At 45.5% G+C, this 14894-nt stretch overlaps 1 protein-coding gene across 2 annotated transcripts in view; it reads right to left on the bottom strand.

The window, feature by feature from the left end:
- Positions 1-14652, bottom strand: part of LOC124328882 — a 28686-nt gene extending 14034 nt beyond the window's left edge. For both annotated transcript variants that reach the window (XM_046787717.1, XM_046787718.1), the window contains exon 1: positions 14135-14652. In XM_046787717.1, the coding sequence (XP_046643673.1) occupies positions 14135-14286 (152 nt within the window). In that variant the 5' untranslated portion in view covers positions 14287-14652. The remainder of the gene's footprint in view (positions 1-14134) is intronic.
- Between the last annotated feature and the right edge of the window lie 242 nt (positions 14653-14894).

The following is a 14894-nucleotide window of genomic DNA, read 5'->3' as shown; positions in this document are numbered from 1 at the left end:
TCTTCCGGGATAACAGGAAGAACAAACAAAACGCCTAGATGATGTCCAACAACCATATACAACAGTTGTTGTTGGATGCGACTCGCCGAGACAGTGCAGCTACTTATTCTGATTGGAACTACTACATAGCCGGTCGGTAAAAACAAAAGGAGAAAAAACCAAACAAAAAAAACAAAAAAACTAGCACAACATTTACGCAGTTGAACTCCGGTTCATGGCGATGACCGGCACGGAAATTAAAAAAAAAAATAAATAAAATAAAGCGAATAATAAAAAGAGATGCAATTCGCTGGAAAGCGAATCCGAAAAACAGAATAATAATAAGAAGAAGATTTGACGTTGTCTAGTCGTTTATTTTCACCCGTTGTCTCTCCCCATGTAGATTTTACAAGAGGGAGGAGAAAACGCCCTTGTCCGCTGTTGTTGTAGTAGTGTATGAATATTTAATGCAGAATGTAGGCTGAGAGAGACTGTTGCTATGCAAACGCATCTGAAATGGCGTGTGTTTGTTTCTCTTCTTCTTGTTTTTTCTTCTTTCCTCTGTCGCTCGCACTCCTCTTGTTTGATATGGAATTAGGAATCATTTAAGGGCAGATATTATATATAGCGCATATAACACTTTGTGTTTCCGAGTAAATCTCGGCTTTTTTTTTTACTGCCGGCACTCTCGGCTTCAATGGAGACATGTAACAACGCAATCCAGAGCTGGGAAAATAATCAGGACAGTCAGGCTGTATAAAGTTTGACGAGTAAATCAAAGCGCTTTTTATACGTTGTATGTGACCCACATTTGCGAGGATTCCCATCCGCGATTGAATCCCGCGGTCGACCGTTTACAAAATGCCACGGCACTCGAGCGATTGGGATTCCGACCCATACGCCACCCAGTTTTCCCAGCGATCATAACAATGACCTACATTTTTGGGTGGAGGGGGCCAAGTCGTTGATGTGAATCGAGTGTTGATTGGATGTGGCGAGGGCGTTGCTGCACCCCCACCGGCGGCGCCAAATCAAAATATCTGGGGCGCGGTCATTTCTTTCCCTTTTTAAAAAAGGGCCCATCATCAAGGCGATGAACGAAAATAGCGAAGGGGGAAGAGGATGGTGAGACAATCGCTCGAGAGACCCAAAGTGGAGGGTGTCAATCCTTATCTGATTTTCGCATCCGGTCGTGTGCCACAAAGACTTGCGGACAAAAGTTCTTCGTTAAAGTTTTCTCCGACATTCAAGTGCTGGGCCCTTCTCGTGCTGGGTCTTTTGTCTTTCATCGCGTCAACAGTTGGACACTTGGGCGATGCTGGGGGATGCTGGCGAGAGCAGCACGCGGGGGGTGGCGCAAGAGATCGAAACTCTCTGTCGACACACAATACAACGTCTCATTGAGATGAGTACGTATATATATCCACCACGACCACCAAACGCCAAAAGGCCCTGCGTATCGCATCCAACCACTCCAGCTCCCTTCCCCTACGTACATATACGTAGCATTGCTATTGTTTACAAAATAATGACAAGACGGCCATTGATGATGGGATGTCGCAGTGGAAATAACCGCGCACGGATCATCTGGTACGGGCCAGTTGCTGAAGGATATCTCCAATAAGAGCCGAGTAGATAATATAAGACGCCGTCAGTGTTGGAGACGACGTGCTTGGCTTGGCCGCCACAGCATCTCCCTCATGTGTGTTGTGCTGCTGTGCCGTGCGTAATGGAATAAGGAAGGAGAGTTGTGTGTCAAAAGCCATTGGGCAGAAAACGGCAGATTGGCACGGAAGTTCCGCCATCATAAAGTACGGGCTATATATAATATAGTATACAGTCGTCTCCGGCCGTATATCTGTCTTTTATCGGCGTCCATACTCCTATAGAGAGAGAAATCCATGCAACGCCCGGCATTATTATATTACATTTCCCGGCGGCAGCAGCAGCAGCAGCAGATGACTGGCCTCAGCCGGAAGGAGAGAAAAAGAAGAAGAAGAAACGATTTTTTTGTTTTTTTGTTTCTGCCAGAGAGAAAATATAACAGGGACCGCTGGCTGACTGCTGGCCATGTAATAAGAACGAGAGAAAGAGAAAAAGGCCGATGAAATTCGATCTCCTCATCATTCAGCCGAGAGTGCATCGTCGACACATATTACACGTCAGCACATCTACAGTGTCTAGTCTCGAGTAAATGCCGTTGGAAGAGAAGGAGAGATGGAAGAAAAAGGCAATCATTTGTTAGCATTGGGAATTGATGGAGCACCTGACGAGTCCGGCCAAAACTCTGAAAGGTTTTCGTCCGTTTTCGTGTAGACGCAAGCAAGGTCCAAGGTGTCGTCATCGCATCTTGCGCAATTCATGTCGGATGCAGCAATCTTTTTCTTTTCTAATATAGTAATAAGAGGGACGGCATAGTGTATAATTCCTTTCGGTATAGTAGTCGGCGCAATAGAGTCGAACTTTGTCATTTCGGTGAGCGACGTGCGCTCATCCCTCTCTATAGAAATAGCACATATGCCGCCGCCCTTATATCCTATATAATTCGGGTAGTGTGGCCCGGCCTTGTTTGCCACTTGAAAAGAAGGGCTTATGGACACGTAAGATAGAGACAAGAAAAGAGTATACACAGTATAAGGGATATTATATAAACTGATACGAGAGGGACGAGTGCCACGCAGATATATATACGTATATGTATAGAAAACCAGAATAGAGTTTGAATTTGAATAGGCCGAGTAAAGAGATAGAGAATATGTGTAGACTATATATAACATAGAGAGTAGAGTTTTTTTTCGGGGGGACGGGGAGTGGGAATAAAGTAGCTTATATCATGTTGTCTCTTCTACTTCGTCACCGTGTTTTCACTTTTAGGTTTCCGCAGCCGACCGAAAAAAAAACCCAGAGTTTTTCCAAGTAAAATCTATAGACAGAGCAACCAAGATATTGTAGCAAGACTAGAAGTATAACACATACACCTATAAATACGCTATGTCTAGGCCTATAACGCTACATACATGGACACTTTTGATAAAGGTTAGGACAACTTTGCCTTGATCCAACAGCCCGAGGAATCCGTAAACGCAAATGACGATGATGACGAACATCTAAGAAGAAGAAGCGAAAACTTTGTTCTACTTCTTTTTTGTTTGTTTTTACTTTTAGCCCTACGCGTCTAAATAAGTGAATAGGAGCTAAAAGGACAGTATAGAGTCTGTTGGAGAGCTTGGCAATTGGGCGCCCGGGTGATGACGTTCACTCGGCTGTAAACTCGACGACCCGTCCATCAAAGAGTTTTCGCAAAGATTCCAGCCAGAAACAAAAGAGAGACCGAACTGGCGAGCTTGAATTTTGAAATATTCAAACTTTGTGTAATCCGCCGAGTGTATAAAGAGCAAAACGCGTCCAAACTTGGATGGATAATGACGGCCATCCCTTTTCACTTGTATCTAAAAGAGTCTCCCATGCATTTGCATAGCCGATGGGCCAGCAGCTCTGTCGAACTTCCTCCTCTTTTATATCATCGTAGGTGAAATGTGCCCAACATCACGCAATGTAATATCATTTCTCTCTACTTGATGCCAGTATAGTGTGTGTCGTCCTTTTAAATGGCAACGCGTGTCCGGGTAGTGATGGCGGGGACAGCGACAGTTGACAAATCAGTTGGTTATCCATCACGGTCTTATAACTTAGCTATAGTTGCAATCGGCTCTCCGACCTTTTGCCTTCACATGGTAGAAAGATATCTTACGAGTCTGGCTTTTCACTTTCCTTTTTTGGCGTCCATAAATCAATAAAACGTCACCGCCGCCCGCCGCGCCATTTCCTCCGTCACTGCGCGACATGTTTTTCAGCTGTGCAGCTTTTCCCCATTTTAAATTTATTATTATTGCATCGCAATTTTTTAGAGAAACATTGGTCCGAATTTAAAAGAAAGAAACGAGAAAAATTACACAAGGGGGTTAAGTGGGCAAAGAGAGGTGCAATATAATAGCCGGGGCTGGGCGCGGAAGTGTGCGAGCAGCAAAGCAAATAATGATATGAATATAACGGACGGATATCATTTATTTCGGGGGCTGACAAGAGTGAAGACAAGAGCCGGGACGAGAGTTTCTCTCCTCTGTTATATATTGCCATGAACATGACACACGAAAGGGAAAGCACAGCAGAGGAGACTGATGCCTTTTTCTATTAGAATACGACAGACGATGGTCAGTTCGTCTTTTCTTTTCTTTGAGATATTCCATCGAGTGGAGCAGCGCAGACTGTCTGATGGTGAGACTTGTAGAGAGCAGCTCCATCATTCTTCCTCAAGGGGCGTCTGTCAATTCACGTGTCACAACTGCTGAACGGCAGTCTGCAGTTGTACATACACTGGATATAAGACGGCCTCTCTAGGCGTGTAGAAAAGACATGTGCGATAGTCGAATATACGGAGAGGATCAACTGAATCAAGGTTCATTGACATTCCCCCCTCTTATACCATCTACGGCTGCAACTGCGCAATTCCATTATACAATCAGGCGACTAGAAAGAGAGATGTCTACATTTAGCCGTCCCGACATTTACATTGCAGCCGACAAACAAGGTCGGCCCATATCCCTATATGCACGGCTCCTTTTTTCACGAGTTATAATGTCATTACGCATTTCATTGCTCATTTTTGTTCCTCAATTCCCAACTGCTCGCGCTTATTCTTCCGTAGTATTTGATATCCGCAGATTGAATCCATTCACCATCTTGCAGCAGCATATGTGCTGGGAGCAAGCTGGGAGGGCATTAGTGATGGCAACATAATCAGTGTTTGCCCGGATGGAGACGACGACACTTGGATAGATATACTACAAGAGCTGCTTTTTTATATTGGCTATATGATGGGGGGAAGCCCACGTAGTATATCTATGTATTGTGTTTCCTTCTATATTATTCCCTGGCCGTGTAAGTCTGCGATGTTATATATACACTTTTTTTCCCCGCTATACACTGTTGGCCTGATATAGTGGCCTAACTGGTTGTCCTTATGCAGTAGTGGTGGTAGTTGCTATAGTATCTTGCCGCACACATCCAGCAAAGCAAAGGCGAAGTGCTGCATTTGCCGAGGGACTCTTGTTACCAACCGAAGACGGGGCCCGTCTCATCTTGGCCGAGTGCCTGATGAATCTTCCTTTTCCCTGTTTCTATATTAAATAGATATTGTCAGCCTTTTTCCCTCTTTTTTCTTTTATCTTTTATCTTTTTCTTTCCTTTTTGCCCTCGTCATCCGTTTAGTTCCTTACTTCTCTTGTGTACGGCATTGCACATGAGACACCCGGGCCAACGGATACGGCGACGTAATTGAATCTACACGGCAGTTGACTATACATCCACTGCCGCTGCAACTATACATACTAGCCTACATGTACAGCCCAAGGTATATAGTGTGTGTACTGCGTCTAGCGCCAAAAGTCTTCTTATTACATAATAATATATAGAGCCGCCTTAGTAGATGATGGGCGACGCGTTTTGCTGAGCTATATACGCATCACCCGGTATTAGATGGGCCTGTGTGTGTAGCGCAGAATAATATATGGCATAGCCAACATCGGGTCGGGTTTCTGCCCGGGTTGTTTTTCCGAATCAACGGGTCTCAAGGAATATAACCTCATTCAAATTTTAGGAACTTTATTTTCTAGATAATATTTATAACACGAACATTATTTGCATCTATAGAGCTGTGTCTGTGTGGGTGTGGCTTGTCACTCTGAATCTGATTTATACAGTGGGCGATGTGATACTTGGATTTACGTATTTTTCTTTGATAAGAAACTGTGCTGTGAATGATTTCGAGTGTTGAATTGAAAAGTTGCCACTCGGGGTTGAGCGACGTGGCCCATCCATCATGAGAAACCGCGCAGGCCGTCACCACGACGCCAGTTTTCATTTCAGCGATTCATCATCGCTCGGTTTCGCAATGTCCGCCTCCCCACCGCCAGACCATCAGTCGATCGTCCCTATAATACTGGATGGTAGTTCAGTTGGACAGCAGACGGGCAGTTGCTGGCCCTATATAAATGCGTTAGTAGCAGCCCGTCTCTCTCTCTCTCGTCTATGTATATAGTACCTGCACTGGCTTATTGTGCTGCGGCGTCTACAACTTTTCTTTTCATCATCAAGTTGTCGTTTCCTTTTTGCTCCGGCAACTTTTTCCGTCGCCCACACTTCGCCCACCGCCTCCCGCATCAAATGATCGTCGTGAATAAATGCAGACGCACGTCCGCCGCCCGTCATCAACTAATTGATTATTCATTAGCCTCAAACTCTCGATAATTGGCCATTTGTGGAGCTGACGTACGACGTCAATTTGACTACATATAGACGCGCAACGCGAAAGACGAGTCGCCCTACAACCTCGGCAGCTTCTTCTTTCGTGCCGTGGATAAATAATAACCCAGCGCTCCCGTTTATTGTACGCAACGACCGCGCCTAATGATAATAAGTCAAGAAAAAAGTGTCGTCCATCATATCGGATGATAGACTCTGCCAGAGTGTGTATTTATACACAAGAGCCGAAATGGACGGAGAATATATTTTATAGATGTAAGGATCCAATGTCTTAATGTACATCATGCACTCAGCTGTCTAACAGATTGAGACCCTACTGCTGCGTAATATAATTAAAGGAGGACCGGTCAGCAGTCTGCTGTCCTACACTGCTGTCGGGCCATATACGCACGACCAAAGGGAAATGAATCACTTCTTCTTTTATATCTATTTTTTTTTTTTCCTTCTTCTTTTTCTTCTTCTTCTTCTCTCCTCTGCATTTCCCCTCGTTGTTTCAATCCATGTACTGTGTGTAGAAAGGGGTTTGGGGAGGATGAAATAAAAAGAGAAACGGCCCCAGCAGTAGCTCTTTTCCCTTGATATATTTAGACGTCGCATATACTCTCTTTGACTATAAAAGAACTCGAACAAGAAAGGAGTTCGTTGGCTTTCTCTCCTATGCAGTTGAGTCGATTCTAATATGTCCCCAGCATCAACTATACGGCACACGATGAAATGCAATTGTAGACTTTTCCCCTTTAGATATATATTTGTTGCGCGCTATTGTTTCCCTGTATAGTTTCATTCGTCCCCCCCCCCCAAGGAAATGTTACAACTGCTATATCCAATACACGGCAACGTGCACTTCTTGTCAAATTTTATGCCAAAAAAATTGGAGAAGAAAAAGAAAGGAAGGAAAAGAGGAAAAAAAGGATTTTCTTTCTTCTCTGCTGTAGCGCGTGGCGGCATTCAATACTACTCTCGTCAATCGCTTATTCCAGTAGACACGTGTGTATATACATGTACCCGGATGAATACAGAATTAATATGACCTATATAGAGAGAGAGAGGCGAAATAGATACATGTATATGTACCCCCGTCTTATGTTATGATGTGTATAATAAGTTGGCCATCGCCAAATAGCCCGCAGACTAAACATGATTCACTCAATAGTCCTATAGCTGCATCCGTCTTATTTCTTGATGTTTGTTGAAGTGCACAGAGGGGATGTTTCTTCTTTTCCTATTGAAAGATTCCCCCATGATGAAGTATACAGTACATACATCTACGTACGTGAATTGCCCACCCCCTATTACGATAGTAGCCGAGAGTTGCCGAATCCTACGGATGCGGCGAAAAGGATCTCCCCTCTCTCTATTGAATAGACGGGACACACAATATCTATAACGTGCGCTCAATTACTGGCGCATCCTTTTGCTTCGTCTACTCCGCGCTGACAGTCTGTGTGCACAACAACAACAACAACAGCCAACTCTCGACTATCTCATACGGAGCACAACAAACATCAAAAGCGAATACAATCCTCCAACGTGAGTACATAATACCCCCCCCCCCCACCCCCCTGCTGCAAATACAAGGAGGGCAGAGGACCCTTCAATCCACTTCACTCCATGTTGATTCGGTCATAATAATTAAATAAACAAACAAATCAGAATAACAAATCTGGATGTGAGTTCGCCCGCTACCGCCGAGTCGGGTTTACGTATACCGGGTTACGTACGTATACGTATACGGGTTACGTACACCGTCGCATACCGTCAAAAAGGATTCGATAACAAGTTAAGATATAAGATATTTGAAGGTACCGGTAGAAGAAAATTTTGGAGGCGCATCGATCGCATGTATGGGACAAATAATTACATTTGCCCTAGCGTAAAAGGCTCATTATCGACTTTTGACGTCGATTTTCTTAGAATTTGTCTTCATTCAGAGGAAACTGACGGGATAGGTATGGGACCGCGGTATACGTGGAACACATTGGGGCGCGCCCCAATGTGTAAAACTATGCCTTTCATTTTTCGAGAGAGAGAGCGAACAAAAGAAAAATATTTTCTCCTTTTTTTCTGATTTGATTTGATTCGACACAGCCGTGTGACACGTCAGCATACACGTCTCGCAATGTCCCTTTCGAAGACTCTGAATTCGTTATAATCTGATGACAAATGAGCCGTGACATTTGGCCACCTTTCCGTCCCCTGACGTCGTCGAAAAGGGAAAAAATGAAGATGAGCGTGAAACGTCCCTTCAATCGCGACGCGAATTTATAATCCAGTTGCTGCAGCTCCAGCACTTGTTGATGTAATAATTCGCCATGAGTAAAAGCTTCCTTCATGAATTGATCAGCTAGTACTAACGGATTTGTGTTTATTTTATTTTTGGAAGATATCCACCAAGACATTATGAACGATTCCAAATGGTGCGTCTATCCAGAGAAAGAAATTAATCTTCGAAAAAGTCTGAGAGAAAAAAAGGGAAAAAGAAATAAAGTCCCGGGGAAAAAGAGATCGGCCGCCCACACCTTTGCTCCGCTATACTCCCGCTGTGCTCCTTTCAACCCGTCGTCTCGGATCCCCTAAAAGCCGCTGGAACATTTAGAAGCATATTTGTGTTGCCCTAGGATATCTTCTATACTTATGTCGGATTTGGACTCCCACACGGCGCGCCAGACACCGCGTGACACGGCAACGTTTAGAGACGCACTCCGTTCCCTTCACCGACTCGCAGCTATACACAAACTCTAATTAATTTCATTAAAAATGGATCGCTTAGGAAAGAAAAAAAAAATAAAAGCTCTGCAGCTCCTGGGCCCTTAATTGGGTCTGAAAGCTAAAGTGTGTCAATCTGCCGATTGCCCAATAATACAAATCAAAGTTGCCCCCCTCCCTAGAAAATGTACTGATTTACCCCTAATTTAAAACTTTACTTTTATCTCGGGTTGTACAATAATAAGACCAATGACCTCCAAGATGCCCGGCTGCAACACAACTTTGCAGATGCTCCTTCAGCAGTGAGGATATACATACATACATACAATAGGATTTCTAAGCCAAAGTGTTGACACACCTTAGTGTTGACTTGCAGTGCAATTGAATATGATTCGTGAATGCGCTGATTTCCCCGTTAGAGCTCCTAACGATAGTTTCAAAATAGCCGTTATACATAAGCTCTCTCCTTCTCTCTGTCTCTACAGATCTCCCGCGAGATGTGACGTAACTTATTGGGCTCAAATCAGGAGCACTTGGCACTTATTTTAAGCGCCAGCAACTTGCATTTAGAGTGCGCCCCGCACTGTGTCTCCCCCGCAGACACGCATCAGCTGCACTGCACAGCAGCAACCTCGTGTGATCAATAGACGGACAGAGTGACAGCAGAGTTTGCCAGTCCAACTGCTTCCTCCTCTTACGATATACAATCCCAAGAGTTCCAACGCTGTCCAGACGTGTTTGATGCGTCTGGAGGGCAAAGGATCGAAAGGACGGCCCAAAGTCCCGCATTCCAACTTGGTAATAATCAAAGTTTCGAGTAACACCAAAGTACAAAATGATTCAATTGTTTCAATGATCGAACTGGATGGAGGCTTCCTGGCATTGTTGGCCTTGGCCATCTATTCCAACAGTGAGAGTGGCCATTCATTTGGCTATAGCCTAGGCGCACGTCTGTCGGCGTACCGAGGAGCTAATAATACACAGAGAGAAGATGTGATGGACTTTCTCGCTCTCGTCGTATAATGGCAATGTCGGGATAATTATAGAAACTTGCGATGCGTTTGTTCCTTTGTGTATCTAAATAAGAATGACGTCCATCATCCCCTGTCGTGTGTGTAGCGGCGACGAAAATTCGGGTTTGCCACCGGCGGGTTTCCATCTTGCGTTCATTTTGGCTCAAACCCAAATGGACGACGCTTCCTTCTGCCCCATCAGTCCGTCATTTTTCTGTAAATTCTCCCCTCCTCCTCCATTTTTTTTTATTTGCGGGACTCTGTTTTTTTTTGGACGCAGCCGTTGACCCTCGACGTCGAGATGACATGTCAGATTGAATGCTGCCTTGTGTGCGGGCAAAATAAAATAAATATGCTGAATAAAAAGCCATTAAACGAGAGAAACATATTCTTATTGCTCGCCCTGGACATGTAAACCCCCCCGCAACAGCAGAACTGCTGCTGCTGTTGCTGTATGTCAAGAGAATTATTAGGGACAACTATGGATGGACTTTGTCATTTTATTGCAGCTCATATTCTTCGCAACTGGACGCTGCTGGACGGGTCGCGTCGTCCTGGTCCGTCCTCGTCAATTTGGACGTTTCCCCTCTTATCTGATGGGAATACAATAAATATTCGGGACGCGGCGGACTCTGACGAGGTCAACAAACTTTGTCGTCTCCTTCCATTTATTCAACGGGGCTGTGCCTTTCGTTTAAGTCGAGCCGAGTGCGTGAAGTGCCTTTTTTTTCTATTGGTGCGTGCGGCTACGTCAAGTTGCGTCTTTGACGGACTTTGTCACTTTTTCTCTGTTGACTTGGACGGGCGGCAGAGTAGGACGTCATTCGTCTCAAAGTTGTTGGACGACGCCATCATTTATTGAGCAAGTCTGGCAGAATATTGTGCAGGATCATTATGTACGGTATTCTGACGCCAGCTGTCAATATACAATTTATACATACACTGGAAAGACTTTTTCCAGGAAGACATTTCTTCCAAGGGCGTCTTATTGGCGTCGTTGATATTGCAACTGCATGCCAGGTATAGTGCAGGATAGAGCCGTTCTTACGTATGAAATGGACCATTAGGTTAATTAGCTTGTTCATTTGTCCGAAATGTTGAATTGCAATTTCCCTTAAGATTGCGTCAAGCGCGCTAGTCTCCAAATGTGCTCCCAGATGGATCTCCTTGCTGCATTGGACATCCACTAAAAGGCTCTATGTATATATACGCAATAGGTAATTGCCAAGATAAAACGCAGTGTCTATAGCGAAATAGACGAGGAAATTTAATCAAACGATCATTTTACATCCACTCAGTTGATCTCCCTTTCTATCTTATTTGAAAATGAGCACAGGGTCTATAAAGTGGTAGATGACATGTCTATAGTGACCTACATATCGTTTTGAAATCAAGAGATTCAAATGAGATCGACCCCAATAAAGACATCACAGTGCCGATGCAAGGTCTTGGGAATTCTACGCTTGCATTACAGGATCAAATATCCGCCCACCCGTCCGTCCGGGGTGAGAACAAGACGACGGAAATTTCGCTTGCAGATCATCATCATCCGGAGAGATTAATTTGCAATGCTTATTCGAGTGCTGTGCTATAAAGAAAATGTAGGCCAGTCGGCCTCAATCTGTGAAAGATTTTTCTTTCTCTTTTATTCTCTGGCAACATGAAAATATCGGCGGAAGAACGTGGAACGAGCCAAGAATCGGAGACCATTTCGCCGTTGACATTTCGAATGCAAACGAAGGGACTCGGTGCAAAGTCTGGAGGGAGAGTCGATTAGGTGGGAATCGGAGGCGAATAGTCAAGTAGTAGGAGACGTGACACACACATACCTGTAAAGAAACATCCAACGGAGCCCGGCTGGCCCTCCCTCCACCCAAAAAAGAGAAAGTAAAAGGAGGAAAAAAGGAGGAGCAAGTGCTGGCGTCAACGGAATCCCCTGGAGGTTGGCACCAGCCGCATCGAAGCGACGACGACGAACCGGTCGGGAATCTTTGATGACGACGGCGACGCTTTCCGATGGTGTGAATGCAGATGGAGCGATATACAGTAGAAGAGCGTCGTATTTCGTACAGAGATGAAATCCCCCAATTCCCAATAATAAAAAAAAGGGGGGAAGCGCCGGAATCAAAATGCGCCGGGTTGAAATGAAAGTTGCGCTGATGGCGTCTAAAAATATTTAAAAAAAGAAAATAGAACATCAGCGGGGCCCATATACATTATTAGTAAATGTCATCAAATCAAATCGACAGTCGACACTCTAAAATACATTATGCGAATAAATAATCGATACACTGGTCACGTTCTACCCGAAAATGCCAACGATGCAAAAGTTGCGAAAAGTGGGGGAAATATCGCAGGGCGTCGGTTAATATTTGATGGCTTCCCTCCAGTGATTTATTCCCTTCGTACATTTTTCTACATGTCCCCATTATATTGGGAAGAAGAAGAGAAAAGGAAATAGAAAAACGTGGGTGTCTGGCTCGGCTGTCGATTGTTTTCACAGAGACTTGTTTGTTATCTATCAGCGTCCCTTTTTCCTCCATTTTTTCCCTTTTACTTTTTTTGGCTCTCCAGTGATTGGCCGAACGTTGGCCAACTGAATATACGCCGAGTCGGCCCGATTTTCTCCACTTGATTTGCCCGTTTGTGTCCACGCGCGTTCCTTCCCCCTTGCTGCCGTTGTTGCTGTTCTCTGTGTCCACATTTCCTTGGCCTGCAGATCAAATAGTGACGGAGACGGAGGAGGATCGGTCGCCCGATAGACAACGTTGCTCCTGGCTCCGCCGTCGATGGATGATTAGCGTCAGTCACTGGGCCTTCTCTCTCTTTCTCTCTCTCTCTATCAATGTATAGGATATATCTGTGCAGCTCTGGCTGGACTATCGATTGGCAAGGCGGCGAGTGCAGTTTGGCAATGGGCTCCAGCAGCGACAAATCACAACAACAACCCAGAAACAAACAACAGCACAAAAAAAAAATAATAAATCCGCCGTGCAAAGAGAATGGCGCAGACCAGACAGAGAGAGAGAGAGATATCCAGAAATGACGCATCTATTCCTGCCCAGTCTCGAATACATATCGTCATATATCTATCTCCTTTACGCGCCAAGGGCACCTCTCCTTGTAATACCGACCCTGGTACAAATAATGTTACGGCCATCTATGGGAGGCTGCCGTTGTTGTTGTCGGTTGAATAAGAATCATCGAAATAGAGAAAAATATAAGGCAGCGACAACACAGAGACGTGCATTTACTTTTGGCTGGATCCACTCAGGGCAAAAAAAGGAGGGAACAAGAAATCCCTTTTGTGCCGCTGCTGGACAACGACGACGACGACGACATACGTAAAAAGGGGCTCCGACCAAGAAGACAGAAGGAGCCGGCGAGCGACTCTGCTCCTCCTGCTCCTGCTCCTGCTATTGTGCCTCATGATATTGAACGAAAACCTGGCAGCTGAAACCTCAGCAGCAGCAAAACATCATTTTTCTATCTAGCTGCAGGTTCTGTTTTTTTTTTCTTTTTTTCTTTACTCTTTGGACCTTGTGGGCTCCTATTGCTCCTGCTGCTGGTTGCCGGGCTCTTTTGATGCCCCTCAATGGATGGATGGATGGATGGATGTTGTGTTCTTTCACTGCTCTCAACGACATGTACACGGCCGACCGCATTTCTACATCACGCGGCCTCACGTGTCGGAAACATTTCACGTCTCATCCAGTTGTGTGGGTTGGGTCTCGTGAATTGCTGGGCGGTTTTTTTCCGAAAAACAACGACGCGCTTTTTCCGACTGTCGATGTGCCATTTTCTTGCACTCGGCCTATTTGCAGCTTTGGATTGCCGACTTTACGTTTTCACGTTCTTTCGGCTGTTGTGTTTGAGGAGCGGCGGCGGCGGAGGTGGTGAGGGAGGGAGGGAGGCCAATTGCCAAGGTCGAAACCGAAGGGCGTTACCGCCAAACGTAATCACATATCCGACATCCATCGATTTCGCCGTCTTATTGATTCAAGCCAATCAAAGAATTCTATCAGAACTACTCCAAGTGCGCCTATAATAATATCACGGGCGGGAATCAAATAATAATAATAATTAAAAAAAAAAAACCCAACGAACGAACCTACCGTCCGGATTGATGGGCAAGTGGCGCGGCCGAATTATGTACACCCGGGAGCGGATGATGATCCTTAGCGAGCGAAGCAAGGTAGGTGAACTGCCGCCGTGAGGAGCCGTCTAATAGACGAGTGTAGTAAACCACAAAGCAGCACTTGACCATTCACGCAAGGCGGCGCGATAAAATAACGAGCCGGCCAACAACCCGACGACGGCACAAGATAATAGAGAGAGAACGACGCCTCGAGTGTTTGAGAGAGACGAATGGAAGGGAAGGCCGGCAGTCCTGCGAACCGCCGCACGGCCAAATGAAAATAAAAAAACTGTTAATCCTTGCCACTGACGAGCCGCGATTGAAATACAACAACACGGGCGACGGGCGACGGGCAAAACGAAGACAACAAGGTCGAACGACGAGAGAGTGAACGAAGCGAGAGACGGGCGAGAGAGACGATTCAGCGACGACTAGTCGGCGCAGCGCATTCGAACTGGCTCCTTATGAAAATCCTGGGCAGCACTACCACGCCGATGTTATAGACGTGAGAAGGGGAGAAGAGACTCAAGCCGGGCAGACGCACAAGAGGACGAGCGCAAGCTGCGTCGGTCATGCGCACAGGCGGACCGCCCGGCCGGGTGGTGGTGGTGGCGGCGGCGGCGGCCCGATGAGGTACGGGCGGGAGCAGCCCAACAACATCATCACGAGGATTGTATAGACCTGTCCGTTTGGCCGTTTCTCTATTCACGTGAAAGACTGCCGCAAAATGTAGTAGA

Source organism: Daphnia pulicaria, chromosome 3 (genome assembly GCF_021234035.1).
Source record: "Daphnia pulicaria isolate SC F1-1A chromosome 3, SC_F0-13Bv2, whole genome shotgun sequence".
Taxonomy (NCBI): Eukaryota; Metazoa; Arthropoda; class Branchiopoda; order Diplostraca; family Daphniidae; genus Daphnia; species Daphnia pulicaria.
Note: the sequence above shows the minus strand (reverse complement) of the source record. Positions and strands in the feature narration are given on the sequence as shown.